This window comes from Trichoderma gamsii, assembly GCF_001481775.2.
Source record: "Trichoderma gamsii strain T6085 chromosome Unknown Scaffold_14.2, whole genome shotgun sequence".
NCBI classification, from domain to species: Eukaryota; Fungi; Ascomycota; class Sordariomycetes; order Hypocreales; family Hypocreaceae; genus Trichoderma; species Trichoderma gamsii.
In genome coordinates this window covers 339,202-357,546 of record NW_020171351.1, presented here as the reverse complement: position 1 = coordinate 357,546, position 18,345 = coordinate 339,202, and the positions used below count along the sequence as shown (strand labels likewise).

Below are 18,345 nucleotides of genomic sequence, written 5' to 3'. Positions count from 1 at the left end.
TATTCCAATATCTGCTTGTGTACTTGCATCTTTATGTTAAATCTTGCTCCTCTCATTGATGTTGCGATCGTCTGTAATCATTGTTGTTTCCGCCCTGTATTAGTTGTTTTTGTTCTTTCACGTTCATCCTTTTCCCCTTTTCTTGGAGCTGAGCCTTTGTGTAATGTCTACTACACCTTTATATTGTTTATAAGTTGTTAGAAAGAAGAGTGTAGAAGCGGGTAGTATGATTTTCTCTATCTTGTTTTCGAGATGGTGAGAAGCAACATTTTTGCTAGAGGTGGTTGTACAATTACTTAATTTAATGTAATAAAGTCATGAATATCTTTTTTCCATTTCTTCTCTGCATGGTGCCTTGTTTCTTCTACTGCGTAGAATATATTCTTGTTTCGCAATGTTGATTTATGCATCCATAGCGACGGAGCGTGAACAATGCGCATAAGAAGAGGAGGTATTGCACGCAAGTGCCCAACGATTGATACACACGAAGACGTATGAACCTTTGGATGAATTTATAACAACGTACAAGTATATGGCCAATGCAAGAATCAAATGGGTATTGTATATGCTATACGTCTTCTTCCTGAGCTTGCAAACTATAAAACCTGAGTATATATCCTCACAAAGGGTCATGTCAAATCCTCAAATATCAAATTTCCATATGCGCGTAAAATCGTGATCAATTTGTCGTGGCAAATCGCCAGCCAGGGCAGAGAGATGTGCCCAAATGTCCAGAGAGTATATAGTCAATATAATAGAAAGAAGAAAGCGGAAGAAGAGCACTGTGTCGACTGGCCAAGATGAAATATAAAACAAGAATTGAAAGTAGAAAAGCGTCTGCAAGATCTTGGGCCTTTTCTCCAAATGCCCCTTGTTATGTGCGTGCCCAAAGTGAAAATATCGTCGTGCAGAATGCGTCTCATGCTGATCAAATGAGATAAAGTCTTCAGAATATGCACAAGCCTCTCTTTGTAGCCGCAAGGCCTCTATGGGTAGATGGTAGCAGCTCAAAGTTAAGCGAGGAGCAGTAAGAAATTACCCTCTGGAATCATCTATGGTTCAGAAAGTTAGTATTCAGAAATAAGTTGTAGGGTATCGGGGCACATATACACACATAATCATGTCATATGCTGGCCGAGGTAGGTAGGTAGGTAGGGCTGATGTAATGCCTTTTACAATATGTGATGGCATATCCTTCTCTTGTCTTCAACATCATCTCCATGCTGAAAGAATAGAAGGCTGAGACATGGCCAAAAAAGTAGCTTGGGAGAGCAAGACGAGAAATGCTCAAGAAAGAATATCGTCCGCAGGGGCATCGTCCATGGCCTCAGTAGCCTGCGTGTCTCTATTCTGCGTGCGATCTCTGTCGAGGGCAGCATTATGCTCCGCAATACCCTCTGGCGTCCGGAGGTACTCTTCGTATTCTGCGATTCGCATGCCGAGCTCCTTAGCAGCGGCTTCGATTCTCGCGAGGAAACGATCTCTTCGGGAGAAGGTGCTCACGTCAGTGATTGTCTGGGTGATCAACTGCTTGGTCGACTCGGACAGACCCCAGTGGTTGGCCTCTGTCGAAAGATTGACATTGGATGGCGGTGGCTGAGTGATTGTGGGCTGTGAGAATAGGAGATTGGCTCCTGAGGCGACCGTTGCTGCGAATAATGTTTGTGGTTGCTGATGGTTGTTCTCTACTTTAGATGGTTAATACGAAATATCTCTCTCTGGTGGAAGGGGAATTGAAGAGGGAGAAGCCACTCAAATCACAGAGGCTCCAGTCAGAGACAAGACGAAAGCAAGTGCCCGTGACTCACGTGGGCAAAATGGGACAAGAAATGGAAACTTACCATGAAACGTGCATCTTGAACCGCTCGCATTGAACCAGCAATTGGTGCAGCTTCCACACATCTGGCCATCGTACACCACGCACTGGGTCCAGGGACCGTGGCCCTTGTGGCAGTTTTTGCAAGACTTGGGAGCCATCTGGCCCGTCATGTGGGCAAGCAAGGCCTCGACGTTGCTGCGCCGCTCAATGTTGAGCTTCTGGTCCACGCGACGCTGAGTCGGCTCACGTAGCGCCGTTTCGGCCGCGAGCTTCTTGCAGAGCGCGCTGTCGATTTTGACCAGGTCTCCGTAGGCGGCGTAGGCGAGATCGGCCGCAGTGCGGGCAGCTGGATCTTCTGGCGACGAGTGATCAGGCATCTGGTGGTCCAGCTGAAATTCGTCGCGGATGGAGGTGCCCAGAGACGTGCGGATCGAGGCCATTGAGCCCCCATTTGCGAGCAAATTGACAGCCGTGAACTTATCAATGCCGTCGATTTGACTTTCTTCAAGAGCGTCAGCCTCGGAGATGGAGGTATCGAGGGCATTGGCGTCTTGATTGGCGTTTGAAGTGGAAGTGGCATTCGCATTGGCAGCCTCTTTGGCATATTGCTTGAGCTGCTCTTGAGCAGCAATGGAGAGAGATGAGCGGCTGGCACGACGAGTGCCAGACCCGGGAGAGGGTTTGGTCACTTTATTTGGGCGCGGCCGGCTAGGCATGACTGGCAATTGTTGGTGACCCAGTGAGGCTCAGGATTTCTTCGAGCTGGCAGCAGATGAGCGTGTAAGTGAGATGGAATGACGATGAGGTTGGGTGGGAGTGGCAACAGCTGGGCGCAGCTGCAAAAACCTGGCAACGCGAGGAGCGCGTGGGGCATTTAGGCAGAATTTATGCTGATACTGTGCTTTGGGTTATCATTTTGCATTGGCTGGTCAACCCTCGCACTGTGCCATGTTTCTCTCACACTCCAATGCTTCTCAAATGTGCTCACGTTATCAGAGCCAAGTCACTTTCGGTTCACTTTGGAGGCATACCAGCTTTTGTGTTAGCTTTGCCGTAGGATTTATGACTTTATGGATTTGTTCTGGTTTATGCTCTAGAGTTGGGTTGCTCCCAGATGCCTTGAGCTCTACCCTCTGTAATCTCCTTCCATCGCTGGGCAAATTCCCTTAGACCCCCTTCTCCAGCCAGACTGGCGTCGACGACTTCTTTAGGCAGTTTGTGAGCTGAGTACTGCGGCGAGCTAAAGTTGTACGCCTCCGGGTCATTCTTCTTGACGATGCGGACTTCTGGCTGGCGATTCGGGTCGTACTCGTTATTATCCATCTCGTCTGCCGTAGTCTCGTCTCCACTCTCCTCTGCTGTCTGATCTTCCGAGACGGACCCATACAACGGGTTCTCAACTTCCATTGTGAGAAGCTCCTCCCATGAGAAAAGCAGACTGTCTGTGCTGGGGGCCCATGGGTTGATATCCATGAGCCTCACTTTCCCCAAGCCATCTTCGGCAAAAGAGTTTCCGGGGATATAAATGTCAAACACAAAGGTTGAGTCGGGAAAAGTGAATCTCAGCTTCTGACGGAAGAACTTCATGATCTTCTTCCATAATTGGCCTCGAAGCGGCTCGAGAAATTCGTAGTGGTTAAGATCCCGCTGTGTAATGCCAATAATGGATCTATGCTTTACGAAGCACCGGAATTCGAGAGCCACATGAGGTGTGAAGAAAGGTCTGAGGACAAGAACCGGAGCGAATGGTCTCAATGGTGGGGCATCGGTACAGTCGTCAAATGCGTGAAGGAGGTCGTGCGAAACGAAAGAAGATGACTTCAAAAGGAGATAGATGTCGTTGGGGGATGTGCATTTGAGCGTGTTCTGGTGTGGTGATATCCATTTGGCGTCCTTTGGAGACGACCAGTTTAGCTTTGGCGCAACGGAGCCACCAAGCTCTGCGATTTTCTGCTTGATCAACTCATGAATCTCCGGGAAGCGTTTGTTTGGTGGAAGCCTCTCCTCCTCCTCTTCGTCGGACTCTTCGTCGGACTCATATGGAGTGATTCGCGGGTGGGTAGCAGCAGGAGTCGACCATTCTTCATCTTCTGGCTCGTTTGTCTCATCATCATCTGCGAGAATAATGCCATCTTCGTGTAAATATGATACGAATGCGGGAGACAGTGGTATTATTCGCGATTTTAGACAAGAGCTCCGGTACTTGGGAAACCATGCTTCGTATGAACAATTTTGGATATGATCTCTACTGATGGGAGGGAACTTGACAGCCGCTTCGTCATAATCAGCTAGGTGTGGCATTTTGAAGAAGTCCCCAGCTGAAAATTGATCGTTCTGAAAAGGAACAGTAATAAAAGATGTCTCAAGAGATGTGCAAGGCCGCTTAAATGAGCATTCAGTCCTACGCTCAGAAATGTTGACTCATATTCGATTCTGCAGGGTAAGAAAAGTGCTAGAGGGGCAATTTGCCCCTCCGTTATCGAGTTCTGCCGTGCTTTATCAGCGGGAAGGATTCACCGCCCAGTGCTAACCTCCACTGTCTCGGGTCATTACTGGCCGCTAGAGCCGCTAATGATGACATTTGCTTGCAGTTGCAGGCCTAACTTCTGCAGAGCGCAGCAATCTCGACGCGACACACGCCAAAGGCACCTACGTTCCGCCGAATTTAATCAAAGCAGCCATGTCGGACAACGTCGGCCTTTCGACTCCACGAGGAAGTGGCACTTCTGGCTATGTCCAGCGAAATCTTGCCCAAGTCAGGCCGCGCGACTATGGCGCGCCGTACCCAAAAGACCGGGACATGCGACACAAGCAGAGACAGCCGGATAAAGGGATCCTCGAGCATGATCGCAAGAGAGAAATCGAAGTGAAGGTGTTCAACCTGAGAGACAAGCTCGAAGAAGAAGAGTAGGCGGATTTCTTGGCTTAGGAAGCGAAGCTGCCGTTCTAACATATCTCTTAGGGTCGAGGAAGAGGAGATTGATCGCCGCTGCGATGAATTACGAACGAAGCTGCTTGCAGAAATGAATTCTAGGAATAAAGCCAATGCGCCGAGAAAGACTTTCAAAGAGCACCAGGTACACGAGATGGCCGATGCCAAGATCAAGGAAAGCGAGCGACTAAGAAGAGCTCTTAAGATCAGCTCTGACTACGAAGAAGGAGGGCATTGGAAGAAACAGGAGGAAAGGTTGAGGGATTCCCTGGCAAAGAAAGAAGATGATGAAGAGAAGGACTGATTTACTTACGCGGCACTGTTAATGGCTTGCGGGTTGAGACAGCGATTTACCATGCTACTACCAGTCTGCTTGCGACTGGTGCTAGTAAACGAGCCGTACGACGCCTAAGGGGGCGATCATTACGGATATGCACAGAACGATAATCTCCAAATACTCAGGGCGTCATGAGTCCCTTGGCTTAAAAGCGTCCCTGCTATGCTATTGGTTCAGTCGATGGATGGTTGATGGAATACAGGGCTTTATCGGTGCATTTACTGTCCAGCCTATTTGAAAGGACGCAACTTATGGACAACATCATGATTTGATTTAATAGCGACTCTCTTCAGACTTCTTTAATCATTATTTGAGCGGCAACGGAGTATGCGGCGTTATCGAGGACTTACGGACCTATGACGATTCTTTATATCTTGGATATCTCATTGGAAATTTTAGGATATCGGTAACCACGCCGAGCTCCGGCAAGGGGACGCAATGCGGAATATGGATTTCAGTGAATAGGTATATTTCCTACTACTAACACAAAGCTCGAGGTGTATTGGCAATATGCTCTGAGACTGGAGCCATTGCGAAAGAACCCCGCGTGGGTGCAATAGCATACCTATTATTCTTAATTGAACATGAGAAAATGCAGTATAATAGAATTTTTATAGATTTCGTAGCGGCCTTGTACAGTAATCTGAACTTGAACAACGCCGATCTTTTCGTCTTGCAGTGACATCGCCCATAGCAAAAGCGGCCTGGTTGGCCCAGCTGTGGCGCACTGCCTAGCTTCAGCCACAGACCCTTCTAGCGACGTAATGCTACATGCGGCAGGACTACCTCTTGGCCTGTCTCATGCCTGGAACAACTTCTGTCGCAAACATCACCAGCAGCCCAAACAGACCAATTCCAGGACCATCATGACATTACTTCCTAATTTGCCTGCCGGCGAACCGCCGAACCTATCTCCAGCCGAGCTTGCGCAGCTCTTCTCCCGATTAAAGCAGTCTGTGCTACATCCGAGTCCCGAACGTGAACGAAGGCTGCGCAACAACGAGTTTGAGAGGACGAGGGTCGAAGCTGTAAGGCTGAGCGAATATGTCGCAATTGTTACGCTGCTAACGAGTCTTTATAGAACCTTCAATATGCGCGGGCGGCGCTCACAAAACTAGAACAAACGCTACCGGGGAGGAGAGCAGATGTACAGGGCGATCTCACAGCGCAAAGGGAAATCCTGGACTTATTATTTGACCGACTAGACGACCTGAGAAAGGTAATTCGCCCTTGATACAGAAAGGCTCAGGACAAACTAACATGACTGTCAGGTGGCTGCAGACGAAGATGATTCATCCGAAGGGGAAGATCTTCTAGGAGACATCATACCTACTCCGAGCGAGAGCGTAGATTCGAGACGATCGTCTAATGCGCCGGGAGGAGACTCGTCTGAAGAGCCCAAAATACCAGAGCCCGAGCCCCCTGAACCTCCGACGCAACATGAAACCATACCCGAGCCTCCCACGGCTGCGACTGCGATTGAACCTGCTGAGACGAGTACAAGCGACGTCCTCCCTACGCAAACGACACAAACATTGCGCGCCCGCTCCTCAGCACCCTCTCCAACTCCTTCATCCCACAGCACAGCTCGCGCTGCATTATTTGCCAACCGCCGCAAACCTGCAAGCCCCCAAGCTTCGACAGCTACGGCAGAGGCTATTCTTGACCAGCAGCGAGTAGAACAAGACGCCATTTCGAACTCTATTCTTGACTTGGCGACTAAGCTAAAGGAAAGCTCAAAGAGCTTCTCAGCAACTCTCGAAGAAGACAAAAACTTACTTGATGCTGCTGGGAGTAGCATGGAGAAGTCGGAATTGAGCATGGAGGCGGCACAGGGCCGGATGGGGTCTCTTAAGAAGATGACTGAGGGGAAGGGGTGGTGGGGGAGGATGATACTATATGCGTGGGTATATGGCTTAATGGTGGCGTTGGTATTGTTCGTATTTGTGTTTCCAAAATTGAGATTTTGAGTGAGAGTCAGTGATGTTTTGGAGGCAGAAGTTGATGCTGATGGAGGGGATCATGACGAGGACAGTTGTAACGATAATGATATTGTACAGCATAGATGAGAGCGTTATTATTTCTTGGCTTAATGTAATACTAAGCGAACAAAACTATCTATTATTATCCCTACCTTTACTCAAAAGCTTGATCTCATGTCTTGAGCTCGCAGGAAGATGCTTGTTGAGTACATGTAATAGCTCAGTGGCCTTCTCAGCGGAGTTTTGAATGACGTGGATCTGATACCAAGTCATTCAGGCGACTCCAAAATCACATCAGATACACACCAGATTGCGGTTGTTTCGGTACTTCTTCGCCCTCCTCCATCTCCTCGACTTCTTGAGACATTACATACTCTTCCGTTTCAATCTTGTCTCCCGAGACACGGCTCTCTTCGTCATCATCCTTGACGCTGAATTCTGAAGGAGACTGGGAGTTTGATTCAAAGTAGACTTCATCAACAGGAATGGCATCATGAGCGCAAACATCCATGGCTTGGCTTTGTAGCTCCGTCACCGCGTCCTCGTCTATGTCTTCGGCTATTTCTTCATCTTTGGCTTCAGCTGCTTCTTCATCGTTGGCTTCAACTGACTCTTCTATAGGAGGCCAAGGCAAGCCTCGCTGCTGGGCGTTGATTTCCAGACAATAATCGTAGCAAAATCGAAGACGGCGTCCGACGGGTTTTCCGCCTATCTAACCCAACCCCCTTTTTAGTATCCATGTCCAATTAAACACTGAGGAGCAAGAAGCTCTGAGATAAGTCGACTTACCGGCGGTGAATACTGGAAGAACGACTTCGGCATGGTTTTCTGCCCCAACACGCGATCTTGCCACTCGATGCCCGTCTTGATGCGGAAAAAGTCCATGAAGAGATCCATTTCTCGGCGCCATGGACCGGAGCAGGGGCTTGGACGGTGGAAGCTGGGCTGACTGTCTCCTTTCTTCTTCATAAATTTGGCGGTGAACCAGTAGAGATGGGGCTTGGCATTGGATTCCCAGAGCTATTGTTTTTGTTTAATTAATTTGGAATGGGCATGATTTGTCATATGGCTGTTGGTAGATTGCTTACATATAGAGTATATCGTTGCCCTAACTCTCCCTTTTCGTCGTCATCGCGGTTTATGTCGATTTGATATGAGAAAAACTCTCGATCGATGTAAATGTGGAACAAATCTAGGGATGTTGGGTTAACAAAGACTCTTAAACGCAAATTTGCAAAGGTAAGACGTATATCTTACTGGTATTGACGGCCCTTTCGCCCTCTCTCTTCCCTTTCTCAATCCGAGCTAATTCTCTCTTCGCGGCGTTTTGTTTCGCGAGAATGTTTCTCATGGAATAGTCTCTCTCAGGCTGTTTCTTGTCATTAACGGCGGATATCTCGAACCAGTCGCAGTGGACAATGTGTTGTTGTTTTCCTCTGGCCAGCGCCTCTTTGACTATAACTCGGTCAGATGGTTGTATATCCAAATTGAGAGACGTAATGATAATATAGGAGTTACTTCTTGGAAGTTTTTGATTAAACTGCTCTCGAGTGCATAGGAGATGCGTGACGTGCTCGTCAAAGCCCTCGATGAAGACTCCTTTCCGGATTGTAGTCCATTGTCGAAGGCTGTCGACGGTGAGTTGGCCGGGAAGAGGGCCTGCTGCGGCGATGACGAGGTTTTTAAATATCCGACGAGGCATCGTTGTGAAGTATAGACAAAAAGAAGAGGCGAAGCTGCGAAGAGATGAAGAGATTAGCAAACGTCTGAGAGTTAGGTATTGCCTTGGAGCGGTATAGTAGGTAAGTAAACTCTAAGAGGATAAATGGATCGATACAAGGAGGGCGTGGTTTAAAGGTTGAGAGATATGCAGCAGAACGAGCTAGTATAAAATGCATTGGCGGTGTGGTAGTAATTCCTTCGTAGACAGCTTGTAAGAGAGGATGGAGTTATCTGGTGTTGCGAAGACAGATGCGATCAAGGTCAGCTGCGGCGTGGACAAATGCTTTGTATAATTGTCCGCAAACTACTTGCCTCTAGCCATTGAAACAAAGACAACGTTTGAGTGTCACTCAAGACTTAGATACCAGATGTGATAATGATCAAGTTGTGATGAATGGCAGAAGCATATATTGAGTATATCTAACTACACATTGTCCATCCATTTATATCCCAATACAAGATCTCTATACTTGTCTAATTACCTAATTGCCTTTCCGGCATTGACAAAGGCAGTGATTCTAGCCAAGCTTTGCTTGCCATCCTCCTCAACACCACTGCTCACATCCACTCCAATCACCTGGCTGCTGTATTCCCCTAGGGCATTGACTGCTTCTGCAACATTTTCGGGGTTGAGGCCTCCAGCCAAGAAGATTCTGAAATTTGGGTCTTTTCGTAAAATCTCCTTTACGCTTGAGACATCCAACAACTTGCCGGACCCGGCCCCAGAATCCAGCAGAGGTACGGCGTGATACCCTCGGACACCGAGACTGGGATGTCCAGGCTTGAAACAGCGGATGACGGGAACTGGAATAGCCTTGGCCCACTCAATCGGTTCCTCGCCGTGAAGTTGCACTATATCCAAATTGTAAAGCCTCTGCAATTCCAAAACTTCGTTAAGGGGCTGGTTCTGGAAAATGCCAACTACCTGCGTACGAGGGGTCTTGAGGTTTTTTGTTGTCAATGAGAAGAAATCTGTGGCGCTTGATGTAGGGATTGAGAGTTTAGCGGGGGCTTCTGATGACTTGGTAGCTGAGTGGACTGCGTCTGAGATGGCCAAGGCAACCTCGTGGGAAACAGCTCGCCTGGCTCCAGGGACTAGGTTAACGCCAATAAAATCGGCACCCGCCTTGACTGCTTCCAAGGCAGCTTCCACGCTTCTTGTGCCGCAGATTTTGACGTGCAATTTCTCAAGTGTGTTGTCTTTTGGCGGTGGTTTGCTGCCGGAGCATAGTTCGCTGATGAATACCGAAGCGTCTGGGGCTCTCATAATGGCCTCACCGACAAGGACAGCATTGATACCATCTCTCTTGCAGTCCAAAACGTCTTGGTGCTTATTGATACCGCTCAGTGCGCAAATGATGGTAGTATCGGGCACCATGCTTCGTAGTCGACCCGTGGTGTTGATATCAACCTCAAATGTCTCGAGGTTTCGGTTGTTGACACCAATAGCCTTGGCACCAAGCTTAACTGCAATCGTCATTTCGTCTGCGTTCTGCACCTCTACTAAGGGCTCCATTCCCAGAGACTGCGAGTACTTGTACAAACGTTCCAGTAGCTCGACCTCGAGCATTTTGACGATCAACAGCACTGTATCCGCTCCCGCCAGTCTTGCCTCTAGAATTTGATACTCTTCAAAGATGAATTCTTTTCGAAGAATGGCTGGTCTGTTTGGCATGCCGTTCAAAACTTGGCGGACGGCTCTCAGATCTTCGATGCTTCCCTTGAACCATTCGGGCTCTGTCAAAACAGAGATGACACTTGCACCAGCCAGGGCATACTTGTGAGCCTGAACCGGAGCCTGAGTTTCTAACGCGAAGACACCTTTGGACGGGGAGCCACGCTTAATCTCCGCCATGAGAGATACGTCGAAAGGCGTCTGCTTCAATCGGCTGACGAATGGCACAAGGGGAGGAGCAGCATTCAGGTCGTATGCAGCTTGTAGATCGCTCATTCGCTGAGATGGAATCTCCTTTTGCTTTGCTACGGCAACTCTTCGGCTTGCGTAGATGTTCTGAAGGATGTTGTTCTTTTGCGGCTTAGTTGCAGCAGGCTTAGCGCTGCTTGCCGACGTAGCCTTTTGAAGCCGTTCATTCTCTTTCCAAGTACCACCTTGCATGTGGAGGAAGTTTTTGATCATTACACGGCCTTCAGCTGTGAGGATACTCTCCGGGTGAAACTGGACACCCTCAAGGACAAATTCCTTATGTCGAACGCCCTGAATGATTCCGGCTGAGCCATCTGGCTTGTCCACCCAAGCAGTGACTTCAAGACGCTCGGGCAGAGTGAGATGAGTACCAGCAAGCGAGTGGTATCTGGTCACTGGAAGACCCTGAGGCAGGCCAGCAAAGACACCCTTGGCATCGTGAGTCAAGGGAGAGGTCTTTCCGTGCAGCCATTCACCAGCGGACGAAACTTCTCCGCCATAGACGTCAAACATGCATTGCCTTATATTATGTAAGTTTCATGAAACAACTAATTTGTGGAAGCTAATGAATAATGAAACGAGGAGAAAACTTACAAGCCCATGCAGACTCCCAAGACGGGAATCTTTCCTGCAAAGTGGCGAATCGCATCTCGACTGACACCAGAGTCTGTCTGAGGGTGGCCAGGGCCCGGGCTGATAATGAGCTGAGTGGGATTCTTCTTGATCAGCTCCTCAACCGTGATCTTGTCATTTCTGAAGACATGGACCGTGGCTCCTTCCAGGACGAGGTACTGGTAGATGTTCCAGGTGAATGAGTCGTAGTTGTCAATGAGAATGAGGTTAGAGGCTGTAGCGACTGGCGGAGACGGCTCCGGCTGGTGAGGCGAGTGGTCGATGATACTGAGAGAAGCCATCTTGAATTTGAACGAAAAGGACGCAACTGTCGACGAGAACAGAGACTCAGGCCTGGAATCAGGATGACAGTCTGGTAAGCTGAAAGAAAGAAAGTTTGCTCTTCCAACGCCAGCAGTCAGAATGTCTCGCCTTGCTATTGTCAAATGAGTCAGCCAGACTAATAAGAAGAATGGAAACAATTTCTGGCAGCGCCACTTATTCAATTGCTTAGTAGTAGCTCTAGCCAGCGAGCCAACGCCTGTTCGAGTTGCCGATAAGACGCCGATCTATGTGGCATCGACCAACAAAATGCGGAGTCAGTCAGCGCTGGTCCGGTAGTGTGATTATACAGTGCAATCTGTTTTGAACACAGTATGAACTAGCGCGGCTGAACCTCGGGTTCCTGGGAGCTTTGCCAAAAAAGTTAGCCATGCAGCTGTTGTTGATGCTGCCGCCGAGCAGAATCCCGTAGTCCATTGCCAAAAGCGCGTCAAGACGTGAATCGCCAGCGCTCTCGCACGAACAATTGAAGGTGATGCGGCGAGCATCTCTGCCGCCTTATTGACAGTCGTGGCAATGGCGCCGGTGGCCGATAGCAATTATTTTCCCTCCGTGGGACAGTGCCTCTCTGGGGAGAAAGAGCTTGTGTGAGTACAGCGCTTTGGGCGAGATGGGCGGGATGCAACTAACAGCAGCATCCAGGTCTTGGAAGCTCGTCGCCACCGCGCTTTCAGACGGTACCGGGCAGAGACAAAGGAGCTCTGCCATCACAAAGTTCTTCGATGACGACTACGTCCGTGGACTCTTGCGCGAGCCGTCGACCGCGTTTGCGCCGCCTGACGAGGCCACAAACAAGGACTTCGAGACCAAGACGGCACCAATTAACGTGACCTCAGCTTCGACCGATCGACACGATATCAATGTTTTCAAGGAGGATGCGAAGTGGCTCAGCAGGAATGCCAAGGTAAACTTGGTAGCTGCCCTGCGAGTTGTCATCATTGAGTACCAGTCCCGTTCTTCAAGGCACCTTTTGGGCCCTCTATCATCCCACGATGCTGCCAATCTCCAAGAAGCTGCGGGCTTGCAAAATGGCCAAGGAGCAGCGTTTTTATCTGAGATGGGCGCTTCCGCAGCATGGGATGCCGACGAGATTTCAGCAGAATTCGAAAACTCCGAGTCGAAGAAGCGTCGCCTGTTCGATACCCTGTTGACCGAACGTCGTTTTTTCATCATGGCTGCGGACTATGCAACCTCCATCAAGCTGTACAAACGCCTTCCTATTTTCGCCCCTGGAGACGACAGCATTGCCGATTTATATAAATTGAAGAAGCCGTCTGCTCAGCTACGCGATGAGATGGAAGATCTGTTGCCGGCCTATTTAGGCATCGTAGCAAGCAGCATGAGTGGGATCGAGGCCGGCATGAGAGCCTTTACAGATGAGGCCTTGCTTCTTAACGACGAAGTAGAGCTTGATTGGCTTCGAAGTCTCCTGACCGAGATTGTTCACAGTCTGTCCGTGGTTCTTCAAGTAGTAGACTGTTATGGAAACGACTTCCCTCCCTCTGCAGCCATCAACCAATGGTTTTCCCTGATGGAAATCTATGGCTTCTTCGATTCCATTCAGCCAGTATGTGCTGCGCAAGTCCTTCCACCTTATACTAGCTAACCAGCGCGCAGATTAACCAAATCACTGCTGAGCTCATAATGCCCATGAAGGCCTTGGCTTCAGCCATCTCGATCAGCTTGCTTAAACCTGCAAAAGCACTCGCATATCTATCTGACCGAGACGAAGATCCGGCACAGGCTGACAATGTATACGATTCTTACTTGCTCTCGCCGGATGTCCTCGAACAGATCCACAAAAGCATTTTGGACGCGGCTGGCCTCGACTCTGAAACTGCCTGCCCCATCATTTTCACCTGGTCATTTATCCTTCATCGACTCAACATCTCTTATCAAACCAGATCTGATAGAAGAGATAATCTGCTTCAGCAGAGCGCCCGAGAAAGATTTGAAACTCGAAGTGTGATGCGCACGCCTACCGGAGGACGGCGAAACTCTGCTGGAAGCATATTTTCCATTGAATCCTCCAAATTCGATGGATTTCTCGAAAACTCGTCAACCCCTAGAGATATGCAGGTGGTCGAGCAACTCGCAGCGGTCGCCACGGTTCAAGGCCGAGTCTTTGATGTAATGTCGAAGATGATCCAAGCTCTTGGCCCGTCCGTAGACGGTAGCATGTCACCGCTAATTAGCTCGCGTCTTCGCGTAGTCTTCCTAGAGCTTTTGAAGGTTTCATATCCCTTTGTTGGATACCAGTCGGACTCTGTGAGCTGTCTGCTCTCCCTTCTTTCTCCTGGATGCGGTTACTGGGACTTATCTGCATCGGAAAAGTTGCCCCCATCCCAAGACTTCCTTGCATCTGTGTTGCAGGATGACCTGGCTATGGATTTCTTCTTTCAACAGGCCCTTGACCGATATCCTTACGAGTTCCTCCCTTTTATTACGCTATGCCGGACGCTTTGCACTGCATCAGAGCAGATTCAGGAGGACAGAACTGAAGTTATTCTGGATCTGCTCCGCCAGACCCCAACGATTACATTTACACTCCCTGAATCGTTTCAGGAATATGAACTAGTCCAGGAAGACGAGAACACAAACTCGTTTTGCCTCTTAGAGGAACTCCCTTTGATCTCTTTGTCGTCTGCATGGAGCCGGAGGTTCATTGAAGATGACGCTTATAGAATACCTGTGGGCACATATGGAAGATTTATTACAGATACCGGCCGTGTTGTCTTGATGGATTATTCTCATTCAACTCTGTCTCTCCTGGGACGGCGGTTAGAGATTAGCCTTACACAGGAGGGCTACCGGTGCGAGCTGGGAATGCTGCAACCAGATGAAACGGCCGAAGTTATCTCATTATTTGCTTCGCTGCTTCGAATGGAGCAGTTGAAGGCGACGAGGCAAGGCGATAGTGGTGCATTGGTCCAGTTCGATAACGGCATATTATCCGAGGCTAGCGTACACATCAGTAGTGGCAAAGATATTGTCACTGTTGTGTGCGAAACCATGGACTACTATATGCAGGATGAGCTGGCCATGACTGAGGACTCTGCCGTGAGCGTTCTTACTGCTTGCGTCAAGTTCTTGCATGCTGTTCTGCAGATTCAACCCAGCCGAGTCTGGTCTTACCTCGCAAGGACAGAACTGTTGAACTCTGAGTCAAGAGCTGGCAAACTCACCAAAATCACGGGCAGTCTTGACTTGGTTTCAGAGAGATTCGAATTCCTCACATCCTCGTTGTCTCTGTTTTCTGGACTTATCGATACTGTCATGTCTTCCGCCGTCCAGCGACGGGCAGGAACCAAAGCTACGAGCCGGCAACAGCCAGAATCTAACATTTGGCTTGGAACCGCCGACAAAGTACTATCCAGCGTGAGCTTTTCGATTGCTCAAACGGCGGTTGACGTATTTGAGAACACCTCGACATGGATGTTTGAATCAGAAACCAGCAGAATATCACTGTTGCAGATTGTCGTTCCCATTCTCAACAAAATTGTCCTCGATACGTACAGCATGGGAGATTCTCCCAAGTCCGATAATCTCACGTCTTGCCTCCAACCAGCCGCTTCTCACGTCATTGACTCCTTTTTATCGCCATCGACAGGAAGCTTGCGTTTCCAGCCTCTCCTCTTCTCTTTCATCTCTACCCTCACAGGGCCAGACACGACGCTATATCCTAATCGAACACAAGCTATTCAAACCCAGGTCACCTCAATCCTCGACTTTTCTACCACTCTACTTCGGGTAGCAAACTATCTGGAACGCCCGTCGATTTTGCTTGAAACTTACCTATTCAAGACTTCCACTTTATCAGCTCGGCTATGTGCAGTGTCTGACCACTTCCGCGGGCCAGCTTTATCGCTACTGGAGGCCCTCGTCATCAACGCTGGCCAGTCTGCTAGCGAACCTCCCTCACTGCTAGGATATCTTGGCCCACAAATCTCAAAATCTTTCTTACAGATTCTTGCAACAATTGGAAAACCTTTTGCTTTGCCGGAAGTAGTGAAGATTACTTGGAGATTCTTCTCTTCCATATTAAAGAACCGCCAGCAGTGGATGTCTAACTGCCTTCTCACGGGACAAACACCCCGAGAAGCCATGAAACAAGATGCTAAGAACGAAACGTCTGCGGATTCTGTATTCGCAACGGCTCTTTCTAAGCTCAAAACCTTGAAAGATCTGGAAACGGGTGAGGCGCTTGTTGTTTTGGATTTTGTCGCATCCGCGCAAAATTACTGGCCCTGGACGGTGTTCACCCTGCAGAAAGATACTGCGTACATAGATGGGCTGCGAGCTTATGTTCGCGACTTGAAACCTTCACATCAGACAGTCAAATCAGATGCGGTGCTGGCTAGTATTCAAGCAAGAATTGCTGCATACATTGCCGAAACGTTCGCGATGCAACTCTATCATTCGCGCCATCTAGACAATGCCGAAACGCTTGCTAAAGCGTTAGTCAACGATTTGGACTACTATCTGCGTGATGGTGTTGAGGTGGCAAGCTACAACAAGTCTCTCCACAACAACTTTGCCAAGAACTTTTCCAACAAGTACTTTGGATGTGCTCTGGACAATTTCAAGCGCACCATGGTGGAGCCTAAAGAGCTGGGTGAGAACTATTACTATGACCTGGACCGTGCCGATGAAGTCTTGAGATTTGACCCGGGATGGCGGGGAAAGAGAAAGGGAACTGGCTTCTTGAACGAGATGAAGCTTGCAAACGCCAACCTGTCTCTAGTCGATGCTCAAATCGTAAGTACTCCAAACTTTGTGTACGCGGGAAATTATGGTCTCTAACTGATTGCTCTTTGTTTAGGCTCTTTTCCACGCCTGGGAGCTTCTGCTGCTTGAATTGAGCACATGCTTCCCAGAGAGCGATACTACTAAGAAGCAGATGATGCAGGTTGTGCAGCAGTGCCTGAATGCCAACCAGGTGACTCCCGGCCCTGGAAGTATTTTTCTCAAGATTGTTGACGCGAGAGCCAACCTGTCTCTCATCTTGGTCCAGCGCTTGGTTAAATCCACTCTTGCTGTCAAAGACGTCAACCAGTTACTAGAGACCTTGATCGGCACCATCAATAGCGTTGATGAACCGTTCGAAGCTCAGTCCATTGGTTATTACCGAACGCTCTTGAAGACGTTGTTTGTTATTTTGCGGGCGTATCAGGCGGCATCCAGTAAAGTAGCCACGAACACTCCTGATGATCTCGAAGGGTCGATTGTAAATGTTACGCAAACCGTTCTCAACATTTTGGACCACGTGGTTGCCAGAGGATTCAGAACATTAGTCAGTCTGATCCATGACAGAGAGGCTGACGTATTCCCAGAGGATCTGGCTCTTCTTACGGCAATCATGCAAGCTTGTCTCAGTGTTCCCAATATTGAGCAGTCTCAGACAGCAATCCTGAACATAATGGCATCTCACGACGCCACGCATGCAGCAACGTCATTATACTCGTGGGCTGATAAACTTGATGATCAAGGCGACCCCGTCTATGGCGAGCTTAGCATTTTGTTCCTACTGGAGCTCTCAACTCTGCCAGCATTGGCAGAGCAGCTTGCGTGCGATGGCGTTCTTGGGGCTATCTTGTCTGCCAATCTCACCAAATTCATGCTCAGAACCAATGTCTCTCCGTACGCAGATGTGCCAATTGCACAACGGTGTTATGGTATCTGGGTAAAGGGAATGCTCCCACTCATGCTCAATCTACTCACCGCGCTTGGCGCTACTGTTGCTCCAGAAATCACATATGTCTTGAACCAGTTTCCACATCTGCTGCGAGCCAGCGTTGACCGGTTCGAGGCACCGGGGGCCAGCCGGACAAAAGAGAAGTCTGCGCAGTATTTGACGCTTCTTGGTACCGCAGAGGTCCACTCTTTAGCACTGCTCACGCGTGTGCTTGCGGCTCTGCGGATGAACAACAGCAGAGACATTCCCGCAGTCGAATGGGACGCGACAAGTTTACTTGAAAATGTCGACTATTGGCTCTCCAGCAGACGTCTTTTGAAGGAGCGGCTCCTGCCTCTGGGACAGCGAGAGATGGAATGGAGAGGAAGGAAATTGTCAGGAGATTGCGACAATTTGCTAGAAGAGAAGGTGGTGGCACAGCTTGAGACGGTTCGAGATGTGCTTAGCGACGAATTTGAAGGCTGAAATGAATAAATATCGGATTTTGATTTGAGTTTACTAGACGAGAGTGCTGGAGATGATAATGGATTTCAGGATTAGGCGTTGGATGTTGGACTGGGCTACTACTGCATCAGATGTAACATGCAAAATTCCCCTGTGGATACGAAGTATACAATTATAAACTCGAGCATCTAAAAATAATTCCCATTGAGCGAGAATTTTATCCCATTTTGTATAAGTTGGTTGATGTATTACCCAGCGTTGAGACGCGAACCGATAAGATTAGCCTTCGTTCTCAACTATCCAACTACTACCCTGCCCCAACATATCCCGTAATATTGATACAAATGACTCTTTATCTCCTCGAGTCAAGGTGGTTTCCTGGCATAGGTAGCTATTTATATCGTACAATGCCCCGGAGTGTAGAGGTTTCAACACACGCCTTTCCCAACAGATAGCTTTAGACAGGCCGGAGAAGTAGCCAAAAACAAGTAGTATGCCCTTTTATCCCGCCATCAAGATCAAAAAAAAGATTTCTG

The 18,345-nt window shown here is 48.8% G+C and overlaps 6 protein-coding genes across 6 annotated transcripts; 3 read left to right on the top strand and 3 right to left on the bottom strand.

Annotated features, from left to right (window-relative positions):
• Window positions 1-1,287: 1,287 nt before the first annotated feature.
• TGAM01_v204807 (hypothetical protein) lies at window positions 1,288-2,535 on the bottom strand (the record flags this gene model as incomplete). The annotated part of the gene is made up of 2 exons (XM_018801493.1): window positions 1,288-1,685; window positions 1,842-2,535. 2 exons carry the CDS (start codon window positions 2,533-2,535, stop codon window positions 1,288-1,290), a joined length of 1,092 nt encoding a protein of 363 aa, XP_018665286.1.
• Window positions 2,536-4,499: 1,964 nt separating this feature from the next.
• Window positions 4,500-5,055, top strand: TGAM01_v204806 (pre-mRNA-splicing factor CWC21; the record flags this gene model as incomplete). Its single annotated transcript, XM_018801495.1, has 2 exons — window positions 4,500-4,726; window positions 4,782-5,055. The coding sequence occupies 2 exons, from the start codon at window positions 4,500-4,502 to the stop codon at window positions 5,053-5,055; spliced, it is 501 nt and encodes a 166-aa protein (XP_018665288.1).
• Window positions 5,056-5,954: 899 nt separating this feature from the next.
• Window positions 5,955-7,058, top strand: TGAM01_v204805 (synaptobrevin; the record flags this gene model as incomplete). The annotated part of the gene is made up of 3 exons (XM_018801496.1): window positions 5,955-6,116; window positions 6,170-6,307; window positions 6,360-7,058. The coding sequence occupies 3 exons, from the start codon at window positions 5,955-5,957 to the stop codon at window positions 7,056-7,058; spliced, it is 999 nt and encodes a 332-aa protein (XP_018665289.1).
• A 301-nt stretch (window positions 7,059-7,359) lies between these two features.
• TGAM01_v204804 (hypothetical protein) lies at window positions 7,360-8,772 on the bottom strand (the record flags this gene model as incomplete). The annotated part of the gene is made up of 5 exons (XM_024549511.1): window positions 7,360-7,782; window positions 7,860-8,090; window positions 8,159-8,262; window positions 8,328-8,525; window positions 8,589-8,772. The coding sequence occupies 5 exons, from the start codon at window positions 8,770-8,772 to the stop codon at window positions 7,360-7,362; spliced, it is 1,140 nt and encodes a 379-aa protein (XP_024405741.1).
• Window positions 8,773-9,270: 498 nt separating this feature from the next.
• TGAM01_v204803 (anthranilate synthase component 2) lies at window positions 9,271-11,630 on the bottom strand (the record flags this gene model as incomplete). Its single annotated transcript, XM_018801497.1, has 2 exons — window positions 9,271-11,236; window positions 11,311-11,630. The coding sequence occupies 2 exons, from the start codon at window positions 11,628-11,630 to the stop codon at window positions 9,271-9,273; spliced, it is 2,286 nt and encodes a 761-aa protein (XP_018665290.1).
• Window positions 11,631-12,280: 650 nt separating this feature from the next.
• Window positions 12,281-17,830, top strand: TGAM01_v204802 (hypothetical protein; the record flags this gene model as incomplete). Its single annotated transcript, XM_018801498.1, has 3 exons — window positions 12,281-13,237; window positions 13,288-16,428; window positions 16,493-17,830. 3 exons carry the CDS (start codon window positions 12,281-12,283, stop codon window positions 17,828-17,830), a joined length of 5,436 nt encoding a protein of 1,811 aa, XP_018665291.1.
• Between the last annotated feature and the right edge of the window lie 515 nt (window positions 17,831-18,345).